The 26,469-nt window shown below is 33.9% G+C and overlaps 1 protein-coding gene across 2 annotated transcripts in view; it reads left to right on the forward strand.

Annotated features, from left to right (window-relative positions):
• Positions 1-26,469, forward strand: part of THSD7B (thrombospondin type 1 domain containing 7B) — an 815,330-nt gene that overhangs the window by 273,285 nt on the left and 515,576 nt on the right. For both annotated transcript variants that reach the window (XM_081051932.1, XM_081051933.1), the window contains exons 3-4: positions 412-1,222; positions 24,259-24,507. In XM_081051932.1, the coding sequence (XP_080908058.1) occupies positions 412-1,222; positions 24,259-24,507 (1,060 nt within the window). The remainder of the gene's footprint in view (positions 1-411; positions 1,223-24,258; positions 24,508-26,469) is intronic.

The raw sequence follows: 26,469 nt of genomic DNA on the forward strand, positions 1-26,469 counted from the left end.
AAGTATTAATATCGAGTTATATATATAGACTTTGGAACATAATAAGTACAATGATTCCAATCATTTATCAAGTGTGTATTGTCTACTTGGCACCGTATTATATCATTGATCCTCAGAAATGCTCGATAAGTCAGTGCTTTTATTATCTTCTCCCTTGTGTAGTTAAGGAAACTAAGGCTTAGAAAGTTGAAGTCATTCATCCAAGTTCACATTGCTGGTAAGAGATAGAATGGGATTTCAACAAAGGAAAATTGATGGAGAGTCCATATGCTTAACCAGTAAATTGTATTGTCCACCAAAATTCATAATTTCACGCTGGCTGTCTTGGGTAGTGTGCTGGTTGGGCCATTTTTGTGTGGCTGGCCTAATGGAATCTTTGAGTAATCGATGCCCTTGTTTTTCTGCCTGTAGGTCCCTGGGGAAGGTGTACAGGAGATTGTGGGCCAGGAGGAATCCAGACTCGTGCACTGTGGTGTTTCCACTCTGAAGGATGGACAAGTCACCTGTCTAACTGTGATGAGAACAAAAGACCTCCAAAGGAAAGAAATTGCTTCCGTGTCTGTGACTGGCACAGCGACCTCTTCCGGTGGGAGGTTTCTGACTGGCACCACTGCGTGCTTGTTCCTTCCGCCCCAGGCCAAGCCAAGCTTCGGACTGCAGATTGCATAACAGCCCAGCATGGACTGCAGCACCGGACTGTGCACTGCATTCAGAAGTTGAACAGAACCATAGTTGTAAATGAAATATGCGAACACTTTGCCCCTCAGCCCCGCACAGAACAAGCTTGCCTCATTCCTTGCCCCCGGCATTGTGTTGTATCTGAGTTCTCACAATGGTCCAAGTGTAGCAAGGGATGTGGGAAGCAATTGCAGCACAGGACTCGTGTGGCCATTGCCCCCCCTCTCTATGGAGGTTCACAATGTCCCAATCTGACTGAGTCAAGAGCCTGTGACGCTCCCATTTCCTGTCCGCTTGGAGAACAGGAATATACTTTTAGCCTTAAAGTTGGACCATGGAGTAAATGTAGACTGCCTCATCTTAAGGAAATTAACCTAAGTGGAAGAGCTGTTCTGGATTTTACCTCTGATTCCAAGGAGCGAGTCACCTTTAAACATCAAAGTTACAAGCCACATCACCATTCCAAGCCCTGGGACATAGAGATAGGTTATCAAACCCGGCAGGTTTGGTGTACAAGAAGTGATGGAAAACATGCTCTGTTAAGGTAGGAGGCCTTCCGTGTTTGTATCTTTGATTCACGTAAATATTATACAGTATTTTATAAATTTTATTTATGGTTTTCTACAAAGGGTTTTTCCCTTTGTAATGAGGTTTTGGATTTGGGTTGTTAGCTGTTTCATTTGAGAAGTTTTCAATTTCAGTTATAAAAATTTCTAAGTATAGACCAGTCAATGCTCTGAATTCTAGCACAATTAGTAGTGCAACTATATAGGACAAGTCACATATTTCCACATTTATCAAATATCAACCAGTAAAAACAAAATGTCTATTGTTACTATAATAATGAAAGACAATTTTGTTATAATGATACATATTCAAGTTCACTCTCAAATTTGTAATATAAATCATGAAGTATAGTTTTTCATAATGTTTATGTTATTTAAACTTCCTTTGTTTTTGTTTGATTAGTTTTATTTTCATGATTAAGAAGGTTCTTTTACGTGTGAGATGCAGATTTTTTATAGTAGCAATAACATCAGTAACTTAATACAAATCGTTTTTCTTTGGCATTGATTTGATAAAACTATTAACTTGTACAGCAATAATTAGAATTACAAACCCATAGAGAGAATAAACTAAAACTTTTAAAAGCAGTAGTTTAGGTTTCATGATTATTCATAATTGTTTTATTTTAAAATGTAGTATGAAACATCATGATGTAAGCTCAGGGAAGTATGTAGAAAGTAATATTTGTTTAATTTTCTCCCAGAACGTCTTAAATGGAAGCACTGATATATTGCCAAATTTCTTCCAATTGAAGAACATGTTGTTCAATAGTACTTAAATTACTAAACAATGAAACACTCATCTTTAGAGTTAATCATTATCATTGGTTACTGTTTTCTTGGGATCCACAGCTGGCTGGGAGAGGCTCAAAAGATTACACCTGCTATTTAAGAACAAAGCACTATGATAAGCTTTTTTTTTTTTTTTTCATTTGACTTCACTTCTGTGATGCTTTATTCTGATTTATGCCATATACAATTGGCAAGTCCACTGAAGAGTGATTTTCTGCTTTTTATTGCTTGCCTTTGGGCAGGCCACAAGAATAGTAGATAATTTGGGTGATTATTGTTTGAATATATATGTGAGATTTTGTAAAAATCTATTTGCTTAATATTCCACATTGGATTATTACATAGAATGTTTTCATGTTTGGTTTTCTAGTTTTTACCATGTTCTGTTTTTTTTTTTAATTAGTAGACTTTATTTTTTAGAGTGGTTTTATATTTATAGAAAACTTGAGCAGAAAATAGTTTCCATGTATCTTCCCATCACTTCCCCTCCACACATACATAGTTTCATACACGTCTTTCATAAGTGTAATACATTTGTTACAATGGGTGAGCCAATATCAATACATTACTATAGCCCATAGTGCATTAGATTTCACTTTTTCTGTTGTACATTCTATGTATTTAGACAAATGTATAATAGTATGTATCCACCATTAGTGTATCGTGTAGAATAGTTTCACTGCCCTAAAAATCTCCTGTACTCCACCTATCACTTTTAACTATTGTTCTCCTCAAACCCCTGCTTACCAATGATCTCTTACTATCTCTATAGTTTTGCCTATTCCAGAATGTCATATAGTTGGAATAATGCAGTGTATAACCTTTTCTGATTGGCTTTGTTTACTTAGTGGTATACATTTCAGTTTCCTCCATGTTTATTCATGGCTTGATAGCTCAGTTCTTTTTTGTTTTAACTGTGCTTTTCCAGGACTGATCAGCACCAAGTCAAGTAGTTGTTTCAATCTACTTGTGGAGGGTGCAGCTCACAGTGGGCCACACAGCGACTGAACAGGCAACCTTGTTGTTAAGAGCACCGTGCTCTAACCAACTGAGCTAACTGGCTGCCCCAATAGCACAGTTCTTTCTATCACTGAATAATATTCCATTGTATGGATGTACTGCAGTATTTATCCATTCACCTACTGAAAGACATCTTGGTTGCTTCCAAGTTTTGGCTATTGTATAATCAAGCTGCTATAAATATTCATGTGCAACTTTTTTATGTGGACATGTTTTCAGCTCATTGGAGAAAATACCAATGGGCACAATTCCTGGATATTATGGTAAACATACATTTAGTTTTGTAAGAAATTGTCAAACTGTATTTCAAAATGACTGTATTATTTTTCATTTCCTGTGGCAATGAATGAGAGTTCTGACTGCTTCACATCCTGGCCAGATTTGGTGTTCTCAGTGTTTTGGGTTTTAGCCATTATAATAGGTGTGTAGTGGTATCTTGTATTAATTTGCAGTTCCTTAATGATGTATGATCAACATTTTTTCAAATCCTTGTTTGCCATATGTATATCTCCCTTGGTGAGGTGTCTGCTTAGATCTTTTTACCTATTTATTGAGTTGTTTTTTTCTTATTGTTAAGTTTTGAGATTTTTTTTTTTGTTTGTATATTTTGGATACCAGTCCCCTATCAGATATGCATATGTGTCTTGAAAATATCTTCTTCCAGTTTGCTGTGACCTGTGTTTTTATTCTCTTAACAATATCTTTCATGGAGAAGAAGGATTTCTTTTCTGCTTTTCTTTTTTTATTTTTAGTACTGTGTTGACTGTTCTGGATCTTTTGCCCTTCTATATAAACTTCAGACTCATTTATTCCATATCCAGAAAAAAAATTTTGTAATGTATGGATCAATTTTGAAAGAATTAACGTCTTGATAAATTTAATCTTCCTACTTATGTACATGGAAGATCTCTCCATTTATTTAAATTTTCTTTGATTTGTTTCATCATTTTTGTACTTTTCTCATATAGATCTTGTACATATTTTGTTAGATTGATAATTAAGTATTTCACATATTTTTGGTGTTAATGTAAATATATTGTGTTTTTAATTTTAAATCCTAAGATTTTATTGCTGGTATTCAAGAAAACAATTGAGTTTTGTGTAATCTTTTTATAATTGCTTATTAGTTGTAGGAGGCTTTTGTTGTTGTTATTGTTGTTTTGTTGATTCTTTAGCATTATGCAATCAAGTACATCATTTGCAAACAAAGACAGTTTTGTTTCCTCCTTTCCAATCTGCAATCTTTTTATTTCCTTTTCTTGTGTTATTGAATTGTCTAGGACTTCCACTGTGATATAATATAGGAGTGGTGAGAAGGGTCATCTTTGCCTTGTTCCTGATCTTAGCAGGAAAGCATCTGGTTTCTCTCCAGATGTTCATGAGAGATATCAGTCTCAGTTTTCCTTTCTTATAATATCTTTGTCCAGTTTTGATACTAGGGTAATACTAGCTTCATAGAATGAATTGAGAAGTATATCCACCGCTTTGATTTTCTGAAATAAATTGTATAGAGAATTGATATATTTTTTTCCCTTGAATATTTGGTAGAATTCCACAGTGAACCCATCTGGTCCTGGTGCTTTATTTTTTGACAAGTTATTAGTTGTTGATTGAATTTCTTTAATAAATACAGACCTGTTCAGATCATGGATTTCTCCTTATGTGAGTTTTAGCAGATTGTGTCTTTGAAGGAATTGGTTCATTCACCTAAGTTATCAAATGTATGGGCATAGACTTATTTAGAATGTTGTATTATTATGCTTTTAATGTTAGTGGGGCCATTAGTGATGACCTCTCTTTCATTACTGATATTAGTTCTTTGTATCTTCTCTCGTTTTTTTCTTAGTTAACCTATCCAGAGGTTTATCAACTTTTTAAAGAACCAGCTTTTGATTTCAGTTATTTTTTCTATTTATTTTGTTTCCGATATTATAGATTTCAGCTTTAATTTTCATTATTTTTAAAATTCTGTTTAGTTTGGATTTAATTTGCTCTTCTTTTTATAGTTTTCTAAAGTGGAAGGTTAGGTTATTGATTTTAGATATTTATTTAGTTTTTACTATGTGAATTCAGTGCCCCAAATTTCCCTCTTGGAACTGCTTTCATCACATTCCATAAATTTTAATTTTGGTTTAGTTCAAAATATTGTTTAATTTCTCTTGAGACTTTTCCTGTGGCCCATGTATTATTTAAAAGTGTGTTGTTTAGACTCCAAGAATTTGGGGGTTTGCTAGCCATCTTTCTGTTATTGACTTATAGTTTAATTCTATTGTCCTAGGAGCATACTTTGTACGATTTCTGTTCTTTTAGATTGTTAAGTTGTGTTTCCTGGCCCAGAAATGTGATCTGTCTTGGTGAATGTTCTGTGTAAGCTTGAGGAGAATGTGTATTTTGCTATTGTCAGATGAAGTATTCTATAAATGTCAATTATATCTACTTGATTAATGGTGCTGTTTAGTTCAACTATGTCCTTACTGTTTTTCTGCCTGTTGGATCTGTCCAGTAGTAAGAGAGGGGTGTTGAAGTCTCCAGCTATAAGAGTAGATTTATCTATTCTTCTTTGCAGTTCTACCAGTTATTAGGCACATACATATCAAGGATTGCTGTACCTTTTTGGAGAACTGACCATTTATTGTTATGTAATGCCTCTCTTTATCCCTGATAATATTGTTTGCTCTCAAATCTGCTTTATCTGAAATTAATATAACTACTCCAGCTTTCTTTTGATTACTGTTATCATGGTATATCTTTCTCTATCTGTGTCTTTATATTTAGTGTTTCTTGTAGATAACATAAAGTTGGATCTTGTTTACTTATCCACTCTGACAGTTTCAGTTCCTTAATTGGTATATTTATGTCATTAACATTTAAAATGATTATTGATATAATTGGATTTTAATATCTATGACATTTATTATTATTCTCTATTTATTACCTTATTGACTTCTATTTTTTATCTTTTTTATTTCAATTGAACATTCTATATAATGTCATTTTGACTCCTCTTTTAGCATATCAATTATACTATTTAAAAATAGTTTTCAGTGGTTGCCTTAGATTTTGTAATGTAAATTTACAACTAATCCAAGTCTATTGTCAAATAATACTCTACTACTTTGCATATATTAGGTTGGTGCAAAAGTAATTGTGGTTTAAAAGGTTAAAAATAGTTCCAAAAACCGCAGTAACTTTTGCACCAACCTTAGTCCAAGTAGCTTATAGCAGAATATTTCCAGTCCCTATTTCCCATCCTTTATAATATTGTTGATATTAATTTCACTTATCCTAAACCTATAACTACTAAATACATTGTTATTATAATTTTGAACAAATTATTATCTATTAGATCAATTATGAAAAAATAAAATATTTTATTTTACGTTCTTTATTTCTTTTCCAAAAGTACTTTTGTATTTATGTAGATCCAAGTTTCTGACACACACACACACACACACACACACACATGTATATATTATATATGTATGTATTATATATATATTATATATATATGTATATATGTATATTTTTTTCTTCTCTCTGAAGAATTTCTTTTAACATGTCTTACATCGTATGTTTACTGGTGACAAGTTCCCTCAATATTTGCTTGAGAAAGTCTTTATTTCTCCACTTTTATTTTATTTTTCTAAATTTTTATTAAATTCATTGGGGTGACATTGATTAGTAAAATTATATAGGTTTAAAGTGTTCAATTCTATAACACATCATCTATATATTGCAATGTGTGTTCACCACCCAAAGTCAATTCTCTTTCCATCACCATATATTTGATCCCCTTTGTCCTCTTCTACCACCTCCCTCCCCCTTTCCCTCTGGTAAGCACTAAACTGTTGTCTGTGTCTATGAGATTTTGTTTATTTGTTTTGTTCGTTTGTTGCTTTCATTTTCATATCCCATATAAGTGAAATTGTTTGGTTCTTGACTTTTTCTTTCTGACTTATTTTGCTTAGCATGATAATCTCAGGATTCATCCATGTTGTCAGAAATGACAATAATTCAATATTTCATCTTATGAGTGAGTAATATTCCATTGTATGTATGTACCATGTATTCTTTATCTAATCATCTATGGAAAGATACTTCAGTTGTTTCCATCCCTTGGCCACCATGAATATTGCTGCAGTGAACATAGGGGTACATATATTTTCATAGATAAATGTTTTCATTTGGGTGGCTAGATACCCAGAAAAGGGATTGGTAGGTTGTATGGTAATTCTATTCTTAATTTTTTGAGGAAACTCCATACTGTTTTCCATCCACTTTTAAAAGATATATATATTTTAATTTTTAAAAAATTTAAAAGATAACTTCACTGGAATTTCAGTTGGGTGTTTTTTCCCACTAAACACTTCTATTTGCTTAAATGGTTTCTGAAAAGAAATCTGTTGTAATTCTTTCTCCTTTATAGATAAGGTGTTGTTTCACCCCTTACTCTTCTGCCCATTTTCTTTTAAGGTTTTCTTTTTCTCTGATTTCCTGCAGTTTGAATATGATATGCCTAGGTGTAGATTTATATTTTGAAATTTATCCTGTCCTTGGCGTTCCCTGAGCTTTCTTGGTCTGTGGTTTGGTTGTCTGTCATTCATTTTGGAAAAATCTCACTCATAATTACTTCAAACATTTCTTCTGTTCCTTTCTCTTTTACATTTTCTTTTGATATTCCCGTTACCTGGATGCTATACCATTTGTAATTGTCCTATAGTGCTTGGATATTCTATTAGGTCTTTATGTCTTATTTATTTTTTCAATTTTTACATTTCAGTTTGCGAAGTTTCTATTAACAATTTTTCAAGCTCAGTGATTCTTACTTTGCCTCTTTATAGTCTATCAAAGAGCTAATCAAAACGCATTCTTCATTTTGGTTTCAGTGGTTTTGATTTGTATTATTTCCTTTTGATTCTTTTATAGAACTTCAATTTTGCTACTCATGAGACCCATCTTTGGTTGCATATTGTCTATTTTTTTTAACATCAGATGCTTCAACATATTAATCATAGTTGTTTTACATTCCCAGTGTGATAATACCAAAATTTCTGCTATATCTTACTCTGAATTTGAGTCTTGCTCTGTCCGTTCAAATTATGTCCTTTGTCTTTTTGTAAGACTGGTGTTCTTTTGTTAAAAGCCAGACATGGTATATTGGGTAAAAGTAACTGAGGTAAATAGTTTTTTTAGTGTGAGTTTTAGATTTATCTGGCTAGGGGGTAAGCTGTGTTTGCCATAGCTCTAGGTTAAAGACTAAAATATTAAATATTCCTCTGGTGTCCTTTATTTCCCCTCTCCCCCTTTCTTTCTTTTGCTTTTTTTCCTTCCTTCTTTTTTGTCTTTGGGTTTCCTTGGAGAATTCTTTTTCAACAAGGTCTGGGACATGTGGTTCTTTCTCTTTTAATTTCCTCTTATTATGCAGGGGTCTTGCTTATATGGTAAGTTTTGAAGAGAAGTATTTTATAATACTCTGATTAGGTCTTAATCTTTTATTGAACCTATGCCTCTGGGATATGGCCTTCAGCTATACTTCTCAGTCCTTCCTCTCCACTTAAATAATACCTGAAGGCTAGGGAAGTCTGTAATTGGGTATTTTCCTTCCCTCAAGTCAGTTAGGCTATGGTAAAATCCCAGTTGGTTAGGTTTTGGTAAAATAGTTTGAGGGTAGGCTTTTTCAAGAAGAATTTTCTGGGTATATTTCAAAATGGTTAATTTCCCTTTCCCCTGCTGGAAGCATGAGGAGGTTTTCTCTTCACTGTGAGAATGTGGTAGGACTTCTGGAGGTGATACTCATGAAAATGTGGGACCTCTACTAGAATTAGCCATCCCCCCCCCCTCACCCCAGGGTTTTTAACCAAAAAGCTTGTCTACACTGAACCTCCAGCAATTTGTCAATCATGGTTTAAGTTTTCCTATTCTGGTACTAGTTCCAGTGGCAGTTTCTTCTCCTGGGCTTCTCCTCCAATCATTTGTCATTCTCTGCCTCTGTCTATTGTCTCTCCAATTTTGAGGACAGCCATCTGTCCCATGATTACAATTTTCTAAGATATCGAAGGAAAGTTGTTGATTTTTCTGTTGGTTCAGCCTTTTTTTATTGTTGCTGTAAGGACAGAAGAGATGTCTTCCTAGCTGCTTAGATGCAAAATGGAAACCAGAAGTCACTGTGTTTTGCTTTGAGTTCTAGGCAGCATATTGAACCCAAACAACTATTTTTTTTTGACATTATATCATTAAATTTATACTGTTCATTTCATTTAGTCATCGAAGCTCTATGAAATTACTCACATACTCTCAGGAAATGATGTTACTATGAAAATATGGTGTTCAGTGGGGACATCTCTATTTCTCTGCCTTCCTCTGCAATAAACAGAAACATTACCCTTCACAGCTGTGAGGTCGTGGTGTTGCCACGGTTGTCTCATTTCACTCTGACCCAATGAACTAGGTGGGCATAGTCCACAAAGAATTTTGCTAAAAAGGCTCAAATCCGTCTCTGAAAAGTACACATTTTTCTTTTTGTGGATCTAATGTATTTAAGAAAACACTGTTCTTTTTGTGTCTGTTGACTTCTAGGATGAACTTTAAGTTTCCCTTAATTATTGAAAAATGTCCTAAAGCTTAGATTCCTTTGACTCTGTACTTGTGTCTACCTTTAGATCACTTTTCTTTCAGTGGACTTTGTTGAGATTGTAGGAACAAGTAGCATTTTGTTTTCTCTGTTTTGATTGTGACAATGGCTGGTTTTCATATCATTTGGAATAGAGGACCTTCTCTTTACTTCTGTAATACAAGCCCCTGCCTGTGCCTTACTGGAGCGTCACCTTATCAATCTAGGAAACCACAGATGTTTAATTAATGGCCTTTACTAGCTCTCCCATTGATTAGTGTGACTTTTGATAATCATCTCAAGGAATTTTCCCTTCGCAGTTAGATTTACAATGTGGTAGGCAGTTGTATTACACTGAGTGCCACTCTGTTCCCTAATCATTGATTTGCCTATTGGGTTTAAAGATATTTGTTTTTAATTGTCTCATTACATATCATATTTTTTCTCTTTTATTTTGACAAGAGTTTCTCTGAGAATCCATGATTACATTTTAAAATAGCTGTCCTAAAGCCTGTTCATCGTTCTTTCTCAGATATCAGTGATACTGTTATTGAATTTTTATAATGCCTTAACTTAATGAAATGAAGTTGTCTTCCACTTTTTCTAGGATGAGTTCATGAACTTAATTGCAGACCTCATATATTCAGTTGTTTTTTTCACCCTTTTTTTCTTTGTCCTTGAAGTGCCTTTTTAAAAAATTAAATGTATTGGGGTGATAATGGTTAGTAAAATTTCGTAGGTTTCAAGTATACAATTCTGTAATACATCATGTATATATCACATTGAGTTTTCACCACACACTTTTTTTTGTTTTTAAAGTAGAAGTAGATCAGAGTTATGAAATCTGAGCTGTGGAATAGGCAGTCTGTTTACAAGTAGGGAAGTGATTCATATTTATTTGGGTGAATACAATTCAGATGAATGGATTTTACTTTTAATATAGAGGAACATTTGATGTCGGCAATCTTTTAAGAGCTGTGAACATTTGGTACTATATGTGAAACATTTGGTACTACATGTGAAAAGTACCTTGAATTCTCAGGCTACTACAGTGATTTCTCCTGAAAGGAGTTTCTTAAGGATAATAAATTTTAAGACTATAAAATAAACATCATTACTAAAGCTCAAATATTATTCTTATTTTGTTTGTTTGTTTTTTATCTCTACCACCAAAGTAGATTTGGAAAGAAATTTTCTATTCCTATCCCTCCCAAAATATAAACAAATGCAGACCCCAAACAAAAAAGTTCATAATTTAGTTTTTGAAAGGGAATATTTTATTGCTTCTGTTGTATTGGTAGTGGGAATTCTTTTCCCTCTCTTTTTTTTCAGTTTTCTCTAAGTTTTAGATTTTATTTTCCCCTTCTCATCTTTATTGATATATTTAAAAAACAACAACAAACATATTGAACATTAGCATGTTTCCAGAAGTCAAAAAGATACATAAAGTTAGATTCAGAGAAGTGTTAACTCCCTCCTAAATGTGTTAACTCCTCTGTTTCTTCTACCCCTTGTAGTTAATGAACATTATTTGTTTTCCAGGTTATTTTCTCATTGTGTTTATTTATATTTTCTCATTTTTACTTTTTTCTTATACAGAGGATTGTACTCTGTATAATCTCATTTGCATTATTTTTCACTTATTATTTCCTGGAAATTGATCTTTATCGGTTATTCAAGATCTTTCTCTTCTTTTTTTGTACAGCTGCCCAGTACTTCATTGAGTGTGTATATTACAGCTTATTTGAAAAAATTCATATGCTTGGACATATAGGTAGTTGATAATATTTTACAATTACGAATAATTCCTCAGTGAATAAACTCTTGCTTATATATTTTGCTGTTGTTGCTTGTATATCTTCAGGATAAATTCCTGAAGTGTGATTACTGGGTAAATGATAATACATACCATTTTTGTTAAATATTGCCAAATTCTCCTTCATGGGAGTGATGCCATCTTGCATTCCCATCAAAAAATTTACACAGAGTCTTCTGTCAAGCTTTTGAATTTTTTTGCCAACCTGGAATGTGAGAAATATTATTCTAATAGAGTTTTAATTTCCATTTCTCTTACGTATGTGATTTTGAACATTTATCCATATATTTAAGGGACATATTTATAGATCATTTTGTGAATTGTCTGTTTAACTTGTTTGCCTGTATTTCTTTAGGAAGTTTTGTCTTTTCTCTCATTTTCATATCTTTGTAGTGTTATTAATCTTGTATCTGTCATATATGTTCTCATCTTGTCTCTTAGTTGGCAATTTGTGTTTTGGCTTTGCTTGTGGGAAGTTTTTTTAATGCAAAAATTCTCTTACAATTCCTTTATAGTCACATATATTATCCTATCTATCATTTGGAATTTTAGTCACATTAGAAGGCCTTTCCCACACCCAGTTTAAATGTATTTACAGTTTCTCCTAGTGTGCATAATTTTATTTTTTACATTTGAATCTTTGGTCAGTTTGTGCTGTATTCTTGTATATGGTGATTGTACATATGTCACATTTTCTTTAGTCATTTCTCAGTGGACACTTAAGTTGTTTTCATGTCTTAGCTGCTATAAATAATGCTACAATGAACATGGGTGTGCCAATATACTTTTTAATTAGTGCTTTTACTTTCCTTGTATAAGAACCCAGAAGTGGAATTGCTGCATCATAAGGTAATTCTATTTTTAACTTTTTGATGAACCCCCATACTGTTTTCAATAGTGGCTGCACCATTTTACATTCCCACCAACATTGCCTGAGGGTTCCCTTTTCTCCACATCCTTGCCAACACTTGTTATTTGTTGTCTTTTTGATCATAGCCATTCTAACAAGTGTGAGGTGATATCTCAATGTGTTTTTGATTTGTATTTCCCGGATGATTAGTGATGTTAAGCACCGTTCTATGTACCTCCTGGCCATCCGTATATCTTCTTTGGAAAAATGTCTGTTCAGATACTCTGTCAATTTTTTAATAATATTGCTTTTATTTTTGCTATTGAGTTACATGAGGTCTTTTTATATTTTGGATATTAACCTCTTATTGAATATATGCTTTGAAAATATTTTTTCCCGTTCAGTAGGTTGACTTTTCATTTTGTTGATGATTTCCTTTGTTGTGCATAGGCTTTTTACTTTGATGTAGTCCCATTTGTTTATTTTTATGTTTGTTGCCTTTGCCTTTGGTGTCACTTCCAAAAAAATCATTGCCAAGATGGAGGCCAAGGAGCTTACTGCCTATGTTTTCATCTAGAGGTTTCATAGTTTAAAGTCTTACGTTCAAACCTTTAATCCATTTTGAGTTGATTTATGTGTACAGTGTAAGATAGTGGTCCAGTTTCATTCTTTTGCATGTGGCTGTCCAGTTTTCCCACCACCATTCACTGAAGAGACTGTCCTTTTCCCATTGTATACTCTTGGCTCTTTTATTGTAAATAAATGGACTATATGTCCCTAGATTTATTTCTGGGCTCTCTATTCTGTTTCTTTAATCCACGTGTATGTTTTTATGTCAGTACCACACAGTTTTAATTACTGTAGCTTTGTAGTATAGTTTGAAATCAGGGAGTCTGATGACTGCAGCTTTTTTCTTCTTTCTTAAGATTGCTTTGGCTACTTTGGATCTTTTATGGTTCCCTACATATGTTATGATTATTTGTTCTATTTATGTGAAAATTGTCAATGGAATTTTGATAGGGTTTGTGTTGAATTTGTAGAATATTTTGAGTAGTATGTAATTAATTTATCTTTATTCATATTGACATACATGCTTAGGGTTATTAGTTTTCCTGTGATCACTGCTTTAAATAGATCCTATAGATTCTGAACATGTAGTATTTTTGTTATCATTATTTTATTTCAAAAATTCTATGAAGTCTTTTCATATATCCCATTTTACCCAAGATTTGTTTGATGCAAGATAGTTTTATTTTCAGATAAGGACTTTTGTTTTGTTGTTGTTGTTGTTGTTTTATTTTTAATTTTTAGTTTTATTGCACTGTAAGCAAAGATTATAGTTTGTAATAGTTCTACTTTATAGAACCTGTGGATGATTTCTTTGTGTTATAATCTATAACCAATCTTTATGAATATTCTTTGCTCACTTAAGAAAAAATGTATGTTTTCCATTGTAGGTTTCTAACTTTATCTATTACTATATGTTTCATCATTTTAAAATGACTGTCACATATTACCATATTCTTATTCCACTTTCCCATTTTTTCTTTCCCTTATCCTTTTATCCATCAGTTGAATTATTTCTACTTCTCAGAACATGTAATGTTTATATGTTATTCTTCTCCCCATGACCTCATCCTCATTGTAGTCTTAGCTTTACAGTTAATATATATAAAATGCTAAAGTTAGGTCCTTTTGCCAAATCTTTTCAAATTGTCTTTGGTTGGGTAAAAATCAAATTTCAATAGGTTCCTCTGGAAAAATCACAATTTACAGTATTTCCTGAATTTGGCAGATTGAAAACTATTTAAATAACAGCTTATCAGGGTATAAAATTCTTGGTTCACTTTTCCTCTTCACTTTTATTGAATGTTTCTACTCCACTGCAGCTTTGATTTATATGTTGTTTTTGACAAGTCTGTTGCCAGTTGATTTTTTTGGTCTTTGGAAGTTATTTCATCTTTTTGTCTGGAAACCTGATTATTTTTCTCTATCTTTAAAGTCTATTAGTTTTACTAGAATGTGTCTTGCAGTTGATTATTCTGGGTCAGATTTCTGTGGTATTGGGTGAGTCCTTTCAATGTATTTATTCGGATCTTTTATTTTTGGAAAAAGAATTTGAGGATAACATTGTAAACATTATTTTGTTCTAGTGTATTCATTTCCCCCTATACCACCCCTAGGACATCTAATATATGTAGGGTGGACCTCCCTGCCTATTTTCCACTTCATCTACTTTCTCTGGCCCATTTTACCTCATTATCTCATCTTATTTCTCCTTGTGTTTTTTTTCCCCTTACTTTCCTTCAGTGCCCTATGTTATATTTTATTTGAATTTGTTCTTTTTTGGGCATCATGTAACTTGGTATTTATTTTTGAAGTGATTTTTTTCCTTCTATTTTCTTCCTGAGTCCAATCGTCATTTTATTTGTTCTTTTTTTCCCCATTGTGGTCTTAGTTTTTGTATTTGAGATTCAGTGTAGATTTTTAAAAATATATATCTCCAAATGTTTATGTGAGGATTTTTATTGAAGTTTTGTGTGTTCTAATGCAGTATTTTTTTGCTTTGTTCCCGGTTGTTTGGAGGAGACTTCTTACCAGCAGAAAATATTTTACATTTTCTGAGTTTTCATTGTAGTTTTGAATGGATGTAGTCTGTTTTATTTCTGTTTCTATTTATTTCTTGAACAGTTCCTATTTCAAGAATATCCTTTTTTTGTCAGTTCTGCCCTCTTTTGTGAGATTTCTTTTGTAGATGTTGCTGGTAGTGGTGGTGAGGAAAAATTGGTGTGCCTTGTTTCACCTTTGTTTCTGCAGGGTCCTGAATTTCCCCTCATTATTTCCTTCTTTCCATTTGCTGCCTCCTTTCTAAGGACTACCACCCATTCTTTCTATATATGAGTGTCCTTCAGAGGAATAGTTGTCCAAAACTTCCCTTTCCAGCCCTGCACACATTCAGCCTTTTCCCTGTATTTGTGCTGTGAGCTACCAACTTCTGACCTGCATTCAATATTTTGAAGTTATTGGTGAGCTTTCTTGTTCTAGAAATGATTTGTCTATATTTCATCTAAGTCTTTTACTTCTTTGTAATCTTTTTTATGGCATCTCTTACATACCCAGTAAGTTACATCTGTAGGTGGTCAGTGGGTAATCTGATAGAATTGTTTTCTGCTTACATGTGATTTGAAGGTGTGTGTGTGTGTGTGTGTGTGTGTGCGCGCGCGCGCGCGCGCGCGCCTGTATCTGTGTATATGTTCTCTGTTTCCAGTAGTAGTGGTGAACACAAGAGTAGTTAATGTGTTTCATTTGCTTTTGTTGTTGATAGTTTTTGGAGGTAGTAGTGGTAGGACAAATTCAGGGTGTAGCAGCTGCCATTGTTTCCCAAACCTGAAAGTCAAGATAGGCTATTTTCTTCTTAATGTAACTTTCAGGTCTTATAAATTTGAGCCTGTAATAAGAACTCTCACATGAATGAACTGTAAACAGAATTTTGACCTAAAAGACAGAAGAATTTAATTTCAATTTTGGCCATTTTACATGTATTTCCTGTGAGCCCGTCAGAAAACCACATAACTTTTTTTAGTACATATCAGTTTACCTCTCTGTAAAATGAGGGTAGTGGCTAAGACCTTAAGATAGTTGTTGATATTGCTTTCATCTCTAACCATATACACACACACATTTACAAATATGTAGCTACATATCATTCTTAGTACTTTAAGAAGTTTGGAGAAGATAAAATCCATTTTATTCTGAGACTTGCAGTGCATTTTAAATCTCTGCTGAACATGTTTTCTAGTAACAGGAAATAATCACAATACTAAAAACATTTCATTTTGATATAATATCACTCTCAAGAATATTCCTTCTCAAGGATTTACTACCTCAGTATATCTGTGTGCTTATCTCAGACTTATAGAATAATCTCTCTGTCCCACAGAAGCAACTGAACAGCATATTTAAAATATAATTTCATGTTGCTATTTTAGCTTTAGTGCATGATTTTAAGTTTATTAACTCTTAAAAAGTTTAAAATGGTATAAATCAAAGTAAGAAATTAAGAAGTATTTTAATAGCTCAGTTTTATGTTATTGAGAATTACAAAGAAAAAAGTTATATATCTCAAGCAGTGCCCCCCCCCTTAGGTATAATTTCTAATCTAACATAAACATTATTTTTGTCACACAAGACATAAAATTAGCTCAGGTTAATATGTCTAATCAAAGAGGTTAGAGAGAAAAGGAAACTCATAATCTTCCAGCTAAAATTTCACAAGAATCCTTAATATTTTATTTTAGTAATTTTAAATTATTTCTTCGGTTTTCGAAATTGTCTTCCAGACAATGTTTAAAAAACTCTACTTATTCAAATGTCTTTACTTGCTGAATCTTATATTGTAGTAGGCAGCTCACTTTTTAGTCTAGTCTCTAAAGCAGCCAGATATTTCACATAAACCTTGGTATGTGCATTTTTTTTCTTTTCCTGGTTATTAGTCTTATATTTTTTTAAAAAAACTATTCCTATTTGTTTGACTGGTGGCAGAAAAATGCTACCTGTTTGGAATCAAAATTATTTTAAAAAATAACATATTTTATCTAATTTCTCAAACCTATTCCTTTTTAAACCTATCTCAGTTCTGGTTCATTTCTCTTCATTTCTCCATTCACGTTTTATTCCCTGGTGTTATTTTCATGATTTCATCTTGCAATCATTCTCTAAATTACAATTCGTAAGCTCCAGAAGCAACTGTTCACTTGTTATTATGCTACAATTTGTGTAAATTGTTACCATATGGATAGCAGTGTTTTTGCTAATAATTGGAATAACTGTGCTTTCGGACGGCCCTCTGTTTTCTTAAGGTTTCTAAAGCACTTTTTTAGTTAGTTGCACTTTCACTTCTATGAAAATAGCTCTTTAAACTGTAAAACCTATATTGGAAGTATGAAATTCTATAAACAAATATTACATGATTAAAATAAGATTAATAGAAATGAAAATACTTCCACAATTCAATACTTTATTCATACATTCTTAATTACTTTTGGCCAGGTTTTTTTTTTTTTTTTTTTTTTTTTCCCTTTATCTGAAGGATACAGTTAGCACTTTAGGAATATGTTAATTTATGGAGTAGATTATTATGTGAGTTTAGCAAAGATTTTTTTTTTTTTCAAATAACTTTTCAGGTTAAATAAGGCAAATTGAACCTAACCATTCATTACTGGTATATTTTGAAACCCCACTTGCATAACAGTAAAGAAATCTAAAAATTGATAAACTCTTAAGGGCAAATATAATAGGAAAGGATGTAATAGCTAAAACAAAATGTCACCAGATTTGGGGAGCTGGGAAGCAGATGAATGAGTAGTAATTTACTTAGCAGAGAGGAAAATGCTGGAAGCTCCCCTTTAGTTGGCAGATCTGCAAGAGCAAATCAGTTTACATGACACAGCTGTAGTAGACACAAAGCTACGGTTTATCACATTTTTGGCCCCTCCAGAGCACACAGAAAGATATTTCACTGTCTTCTTTGCAGTTATATAGGAGGCGTTTGACTGAGATCTGACCAATGAAACATGGACAATTGTAATGTAAGCCACTTCTAGACTAAAATCATAAATCATTTTGGTCCATCTTCCCACTCTGCCTTTCTTTTCTAATGGTGAACTTGAAGGCCACATATTCTAGATGATGAATCTAAAAGACAGGTACAAACTGGATCCTTAAGTCTTCAGGTAGAGGAATAACTTCTAGGAGAGCTGAATAACCGGCATCAAACTGTATGTGAAAGGAAAATGGACACTTATTTTGTTAAACCGTTGAGACTTGAGGCTTTATATGTTCCTACAGTGTAGCCTATTCTGTTCTGACTAGCACAAGATTCTTGGAAGGCTCAAGAATCATAGGCAGTAAATAACTCTGGGGACAAAAGTGTTTAATGTTCCTTAAATGTGTTCCCTCACCTACAGAACATAGTGTAAGAGTGAAGCAGCATCCTGTGAAAATGCAGGTTCAATGGAAATCCATACGTAGTTTGTGAGAGTGCCCTGAAAGCTTTTTTTCTCCAGTCAGCTTTCATAAAGCCAACAGCCAGGTCTATTGATGTGACACAAGAGATAGGAAGATTCCTATCTTGGAAAAAAGCTGAGCTAAAGAATAAAGACCAATGTAGACCAATATACATTGGAGGGTTCCCAATAAAATGGTCTGAGTTCTGAACAATCAGTCAACAGTAATGCTCACTATTTGATGAGCCCCACCTATAATCAAAGAGCTTCCAATCCGTGCTTGTGGTACCTCATTCTAATCCATAAGAGCAAAGGATCACTAAAGTGAGAAAAAAAGTTACAATTAATATTATTAAAGACATGAAGTAAAATATTTAATTCATGAAATAAAAACAATATATTAAAAAGGAGTGAGTAGGAAATAAGAAAGAAATCTTAGACATTAAAAACTTGAATACTAAATTAATAAAAAGTTATAAATTAATAAAAAGTTTAAAGATAATGTTGATAAAATCTCTTTAAAAGAAAACAAAACAAAAACAAAACAAATGCCGAACATAGAAAAAAAACTATCAGACTTCTATAGGTTAAACAAGAAAGATAAATGTATGCAATGTTGGTGTTTCCAAAATAGAAGGTTCTATAAAACACCATGCATGAAAAAATCTATTTCAAATTAATTGATGATATAAATATGAAATCAGAAATTAAAAGTTTTCTAGAAGAAAAATATGGGAATATTACTTTATGGCGTTGGGATAGTGTAAAAATCTTAAATGTGGCATGCAAAGCACAAACTATAAAGGGAAAGACTGAACAACAGCAACAAAATATGTAGCACTGTAAACAAAATTAAAAATAAAATTATAGGAAAATATATTTGTAACATACACAAACAACAGTTATTATATAGAATGTATCTATGTTTCTATATATTTATCATCATACATAAATTCTTAGCTTCAATAAGGAAAAGAGTAGTCCAATAGAAAAAATTGATATACTAGTTTCCCATTGAGTTTTGTAATATGACTAAACAAACTAAGAGACTTAAAACAATACAAATGTATTATTTTATAGTTCTGGAGGTCACTGGCCTAAAAGTTAAGAAATCTTGAAATGGGTATATTATTTTGTGTTTTGTTTTCCCCTGGAAATTCCTTGCATTTTCCAATTTCTAGCGGCTTCCTGCCACATTGACTCATGGCCTTACTTTATTCCAACCTGTGATCCTGTTATCACATGTCCTTTAGTGTCTCTGGCCTTTTTGCCTCTTTCTTATAGGGACCTTTGTAATTACATTGTTCTAGGATAATTTCTACTTTTTAAAATCCTTAACAATCACATCTGCAAATCTTTTTTGGCATGTGAGGTAACATATTCCCAGCTCCAGAGATTAAGATGTGGACATCTTTGGGGGGCTATTAGTCAGGCAACCATAATGGCCCAAAAGTAGGAGGGGTCAACTCATATAATAGGAAATTGGAATAGTTACTAAACATGTGAGAAGAATATAAAGCTCAGTGGTAATCTGAAAAACCAAATATACTTTCTCAACATTTTGGAAAAACTAAGTCTCAAGTCTGATAATACCAAGAGTTTTGAACATGAAGGGAAGGAGAAATTTTACAATATCTAGTACATTTGGTTACATGGATATTGTCCAACTCCAGGCAAAAATACTAGAGAAAATCTCTTACACATGTGTAACAAGTAGACACATGTGAAAAGAGTTTCAATACATAATCCTGTGGAATTCCAAGAAATTAAGCACTGCCAAATAGTGCACTAATGGGAGAATGAATAAATACATTAGAGTATACATTAGAATATGAGCACTAATAAAAATGAATGACCAATATCTGCATTTATCAACATGGATATGTCTAGAAGTCATAATATTAAGTGAGAAAAAAATTTTCCAGAGTAATATGTATAATGTGTGAAACAAAATTTAAGCAAACGTTTTAAAAACATGCAAGACAATGGATGCTACATGCTATTTATGAATATATGCATATTCAGTTAAAATATAAAAATGTGGTGGAGAATACCTAATACAAATCAATTTCAGGACAGTGGCTGTGTCTGGGGATGAGATGGGCTGTGACTGAAAAAGAATACAGGGGATTTCACCAAAATTTGTAATTTTTTATTAATGAACTCTGAAGCAAATATTGGCCTTTTCTAATAAAAAAATAGGAGTAATTATTTTATTCTTTTTTTTCCAGAGTATTTGAGATGTTTAATATTAAAGTGGTAACTGAGGTGTTAATAAAGTGAGGATATGTTTCTGGTGATTTTTATATTATAGGAGTTTCTGTCCTTAATTTGTAAGTAAAGAGATTTCTTTACATTTCCAGAAGTAAGAATTACTAATTTTTAATTTTAAAGATTTTCTTTACAGTTCAATAAGTGTGAAACAATTCATAAATGACAACATACTCTGTAAATGTCAAGGAGGTATAATTACCATAGCATCTTGTTTTTAAAGAGACGAATCATCAGTATATGTTTGTTTTATTAAAAAGGCACATCACCGTCTCTGAAAAGATGTATTCCCATTTCTAGGTGTAGACAAGAGTCTTTGTTATGGGCTTTAGTTTACAAGATGATTTTACTTACACTGAAAGTCACCACAGCTCTGGGGAGGTGAACGGATCACTTTTTTTTATTTTTTTATTTTTTCCTGCAGCAATGAAACTAAACAGCTAGGAGACTAAGATCATGCTAATGTATCGTGATGCAAAATCCAGGACGCAGACCTTCTGATTCACCATTTAATATCCCAATATTCCTGTAAAATGAAATCTCACTGATCAAATTAGACCAGTGCTCTGTGATTTATGGTTATTATTGTTTTTTTAAACCGATGGGGCAGGTTAGTGACAATAACATTAAAAATAAGTAAATATGTAATCAATAGAACACATCCCCTTTCTAATCCCAAGAATTAGGAGCACTTTTCAAAAACACAAGAACCCTTGATTAATCCCTGCATCTCCATGCAAATACTCATACTGTTAGAGCCTTATTATCCATCTACTGGTCTAATAGGGAAAGTCAGTTCAGGGAAGATAAGCAACAGAGAATGAAAGCTGGTAAATGGGAAGAAACAAACCACCATTTCAACTGTAGACAGAGAACTGCATAGTATGAGACCTTCTTTATGAAAGAAAGAAGGACGTCCATCTTGGAAATTGTAACTCTTTTGTTACACCCGCAAATTGAAAAACTTTATAAAATATCTGTATTAGCTTGTTAGGGCTTCTTTAACAAAATACCACAGACTGGAGGATTAAACAACAGAAATTACTTTTCTCTGTTCTGGAGGCTGGAGAGTCTGAGATCGGGTGTGTCAGCAGGATTGATTTCTCCGGCGCCTCTTTTCTTGACTTGTAGGTAGTTATCTACTCTCTGTGTCTTCACATGGTCTTCCTTCTGTGTGTCTATGTCCTAATCTCTTCTTAGGAGGACACCAGTCACATTGCATTAGGACCCACTCTGGTGACCTCATTTTAACTGAATTACCTCTTTAAAGACTATCTTCAAATACAGACACATTCGGAGGTATGGGGGGCTAGGACTTCAACATGTGAATTTGGGAGCACACAATTCAGCCAATAACAAGTTTCTGAAAGTCAAAACCTAGAAATTCCTTGTTGATGAACAATTTCCCGTTGTTGTACTACAACAGAAAGAGGTGTCCCTCTCCCCCTACCGCCACGTGGCACAGTGATAGTACATTCTATGTCAGGCAGGACACTTTCAAGAGAGATTCTTGTAGTGTCTTGCTCCCAAGTCCCAGAATGTCACACTGAAGTTAGTGATTGTAATGAAGTACACATTGCCTTTTCATTTTGAAAGGAATGACATGATCTAAATAGACCAAAAATAAAATATTGGACCAAGAGTGTATCTCATATCATTGTGAGTTTTGAAAGCCATGCTAACTTTCCATAGCTTCACGAAGAATATTAATATGGAAATCTCACTGTAATTTACTTACAAAAATGGCCAAGTATGAGCATATTTTATACTTTCTGCATACCTCCTTCTACAATCCATTTTTTCTGTTGGTGGCTCCCTTATCTACATATTTTCCCAAGTCAGAAACTTGGAAACATTATAATATTTCTCTCTTTTTAGACACATACAGAGCAACTGTTACCAAATATTGTCTAGATCCCATTATTCCACAATATTCCATAGGCCCAATTTTCGGAAGTCAGTATTTGAGCATTGACTCTTTCTTTGATTCATATTCCTGTCAAAATTATCCTCTTCTTCCCCCAAACTAATGGCTACCTTTGATTGACGGAAGGAAAGGCTAACACAAAGAAAGTGAAAAAAAGAAAAGAATGTCAATTAATATTTGAAATATTGTCTTCCTATATGAGTCTAACTGAATTTCCTCCATTTAAAATTATTTAATGCTCAATTAAATCCAAATTCCTTAGCCCCTGATACAAAGCCTTTCCAGAACTGTTTCTGAACAATCCCCACTCCCAATGTCTATCCACTTTCCTCTTTACACTTTATGCTTCATAACTTGAAAAAATTATGACAATGGACAAATTGGCTTTTTCCTTTCCCCCAGTGGAATGCATGTAAGTGATTAAGCACCAGTCCTCAGTGGTCAGGGGTCAGGGGCGTGATTCGTAGCATTTGTTGATATCTGTAGTGTAAATACTCCCACCATGGCCAGTTTAAATGACTTACATGAAGCCAACTGGCTTGCAAAATTCCTGAACATTAGCAATTGGTTCTTGTGAAACAGTATATCAAACTTCAGCATACCACTGGTTCCCATCTCCACAAAGTGTTATATCATCTTCAAATATGCTATTTTCTTAAAATACTCTTTCTGTGCCTGAGAAACTCCTATTAATCTTTTAAAATACAGCTCTGGTGTCCTCTCATAGAACCCGCCACCTCCACGCCTGCCTTCCCAGGTGGTCCGTCTCTGCCTCCTCAGTGTTTGTCCTCATCGTAAACACTTTTATGTTGAGTGCCTCACATTATCATATTATTTTATCTTTTCATGCCTTTATCTGTTTCCCGATTCGATTGTTAGTATTTGATAGTACCTGAATTTTGCAGATGAGGAAATTGATTCTCAGAGCCTAACAGTGTGGGGAAACATAACATTACATTGGTTTATTTTTCAATAGCCCAGGATTTAAAAGAATGGATGATGGATTTAAAAGAATGGATAGATGAATACTGTAATCCAAACTGCGGCCCACGGGCCAACTGGGGCCAGTGACCCATTTTTTATTGGCCCGCAGCAAATTCCAAAAACATATTTAGTTTACTTAAATAAACCAGGTGAGGCAATATGTACTTCACCTCGAGTGAGTGGCCCGGCTGTTTGTGTATTTTACCGCATATGACCCTTGGTGAAAAACATTGAAAAAAGCTTGGACATCCCTGCTCTAAAGCTTGCATTTAACTTTGTTGGACCTTAGACACGTGATTTAGCCTTCCTGGGCCGAGGTTTTCTCATCTGCAAATGGAGGTAATAACAGGTAAACATGTGAGATTATGATGAGACAGTCCCTGTGAAGTGCAGCACAGGGGTGACACATAAGGACCAGTCAGTAAATGGTAACTGTAGGCGGTATCATAGGTGAAAGCACACCGGAAGAGCCTCCATTATAAGGTCTACCCATCTTACATGCATCCCGAAAGAGTGAAATTTCAAAGTTTCAGATGAGATAGAACATAGATTTTTTTAAAATGCACATCGTCCAATATTTTATCATGATGCCTCCAACGTTTGTTTGGTAAATCCTCTAATCTAGATGCTTAAACTAGATTTGATTTTATTATTATTTTTTTTAAATTGTAGACTCTGCATAGTGTTGGTTTCATCCATTTAATCTGTGGTCTACTGGTTTCTGCTTGTGTTCCTTTAGCCTTTGTAAGCAAGACTCCTTTCCTCTGACTGTGCAGTCCTGCATCATGCCGAAAGACTGTGAGACCACCGAGTGGTCCTCCTGGAGTCCCTGCTCCAAGACGTGTCATTCAGGGAGCCTCTCACCAGGATTTAGGAGCAGGAGCCGGAATGTGAAGCACGTTGCTATTGGAGGTGGAAAGGAGTGCCCTGAACTTCTGGAGAAGGAGGCCTGCATTGTTGAAGGAGAACTTTTGCAGCTATGTCCCAGGTACTGTGTGTTCCGTGATGTGAGTATTTAGTGCTATCTATAGCCTCATTTTGTGTGATATAGGGATGTTAACAATGACAACAGTAGCCATGATTCATATTTGTTGAGTCTTTCCTCAGTCCAGAGTTTCATACTGGGCAGGATAGCACATTAAGTTGGGAGCATGGACTTTGGTATTGATTCCCTAGGCTCCAGTCCTATTTCTGTGAGTTTTTAGTCATGGGAATTTTGGCAAGTGATTTAATTCTGGTGTCTTACTTTATGCATCTACTAGCAGTGCTTACTTCATTCTTACCTGACACATAATAAATGTTCGATAATGTTATTTATCTTATTATATGTTATATCTACTACTTTTAACAGCCTAAGAAACCATTCATGGCATCTTCATTTTGTGAGGACATTACTACTCAGAGAGATTAAATAATCCCTGATCTTACACAGCTAATGAGGGGCAGCATCTCATTTCTTATGCAGTTCTAAATCTAACTGCCACCTGGTAGCGTTTCTATTCCAGAATCCCCTGGGAGTCAGACAATGTTGGACAGAGGGTTACCATAGATTGGTAGCTAGTATATTTTAACATCTTGATATTGATAATATTTTTTTTCTGGCTGTATAGCTCTTGATCAAGGCCTCCAGTATATTTTCCTTTCTGTTTTCCTTTCTGTTTGCTTTCTGTTTTCCTTTCTCACAATTGGCCAAGTCTGATAATGACAGAAGTCACGAGGGGCTGGTTATTCAGAAGTCTGTTGGGGGTGGATTTGTGGTAATTCTTGCTGGACAACTGCCCTGAACTATATCTGTTAAATCTGTAGCTATTTTAAATACACATTTTCTATTGTTCCTAAGATATGAGAATGATTTTCCCTGCAAGAAATGAAATGAAGCAAACAAAAAGCTTCTTGTAGAAATGAATCATCTGGGGACATGGGGATGGTAGTGGATTAAACACTCAACAGATGTTCCTGATGGAGCTGGCTATTCCTTAAACCTGAAATGATGTATATATTGGGTGCTGGAGGTGATAAAGGGGCAAGTTTCTCTTGTCAGATTCCTAGCCACTCATTTCCTCCTCTTCACCATTGAAATCAGTGTAGATTCAACATACTCCTTACATACTGATTGTTCATTTTTTACTAAGATAACACCTTAGATTCTTATTATTCCTTACCTGAAAATCAGAGAATGTAGGTGGGGTTCAAGATCCTTTACAGATTAAGATATTGTCTCACAGAATTTTCCCTCATTGTCTTGAGTATGTGTCCAATCCTTTGAAACACTAATTTTGAGGCAATGCATGTGACTGGAAACAGCATAAACCCTGGGATTTCTGTCCCCTTTGAACTTGGTTAGACCTGTATTAGAATTGCATCTCCATCTCTTATTAGCTGTGGGTTGTTGGACAAGCTATATAATTTCTCTAAGACATCTCCCTCTTTGATAAAATATGCCTAGTCATACTGGCTGTATTGAAGGTTGGAAAGCTACAGACCAGATATGTGAAATGTCAGTGCCAGTGCTCAGCAGGTAGGAGATACTACAAGAATGACAACCTTTGTTGTATTTGCAGGTATGCTCATTTCCTCCAGGAAGACAATCCCTCCTTTCCTTGTAAGGCATGCTACAGTAATTCAGTGGAGTACAAACTTATTTCCTCTGAGTAATTGGAAATCTTTTATTTTTCCCCTATGGAGGCAAAATTCAGAAAGGTTTTCGATAGTAAGTTTCTAGGAATAGAATCTGTGTTTAATAATGACCTTCACATTGGTTCCTTTTCTCTTCATTCCTTTCACGGAATGCAAGTGACCTTATCCAGATATTTTGAACAGTTTGCTGATTTATAGATATCCCTTCACTTTTTCCTTCTTTTTTCTTTATTAATAACTATCACGATTCTGTTGGAAGTCAGTGTGGTTCCTTCCTGATGCTGCTGAAAAAGTTCAGTTGTATCTACGTTTG

Source organism: Rhinolophus hipposideros (genome assembly GCF_964194185.1).
Source record: "Rhinolophus hipposideros genome assembly, chromosome: 6".
NCBI lineage: Eukaryota > Metazoa > Chordata > Mammalia > Chiroptera > Rhinolophidae > Rhinolophus > Rhinolophus hipposideros.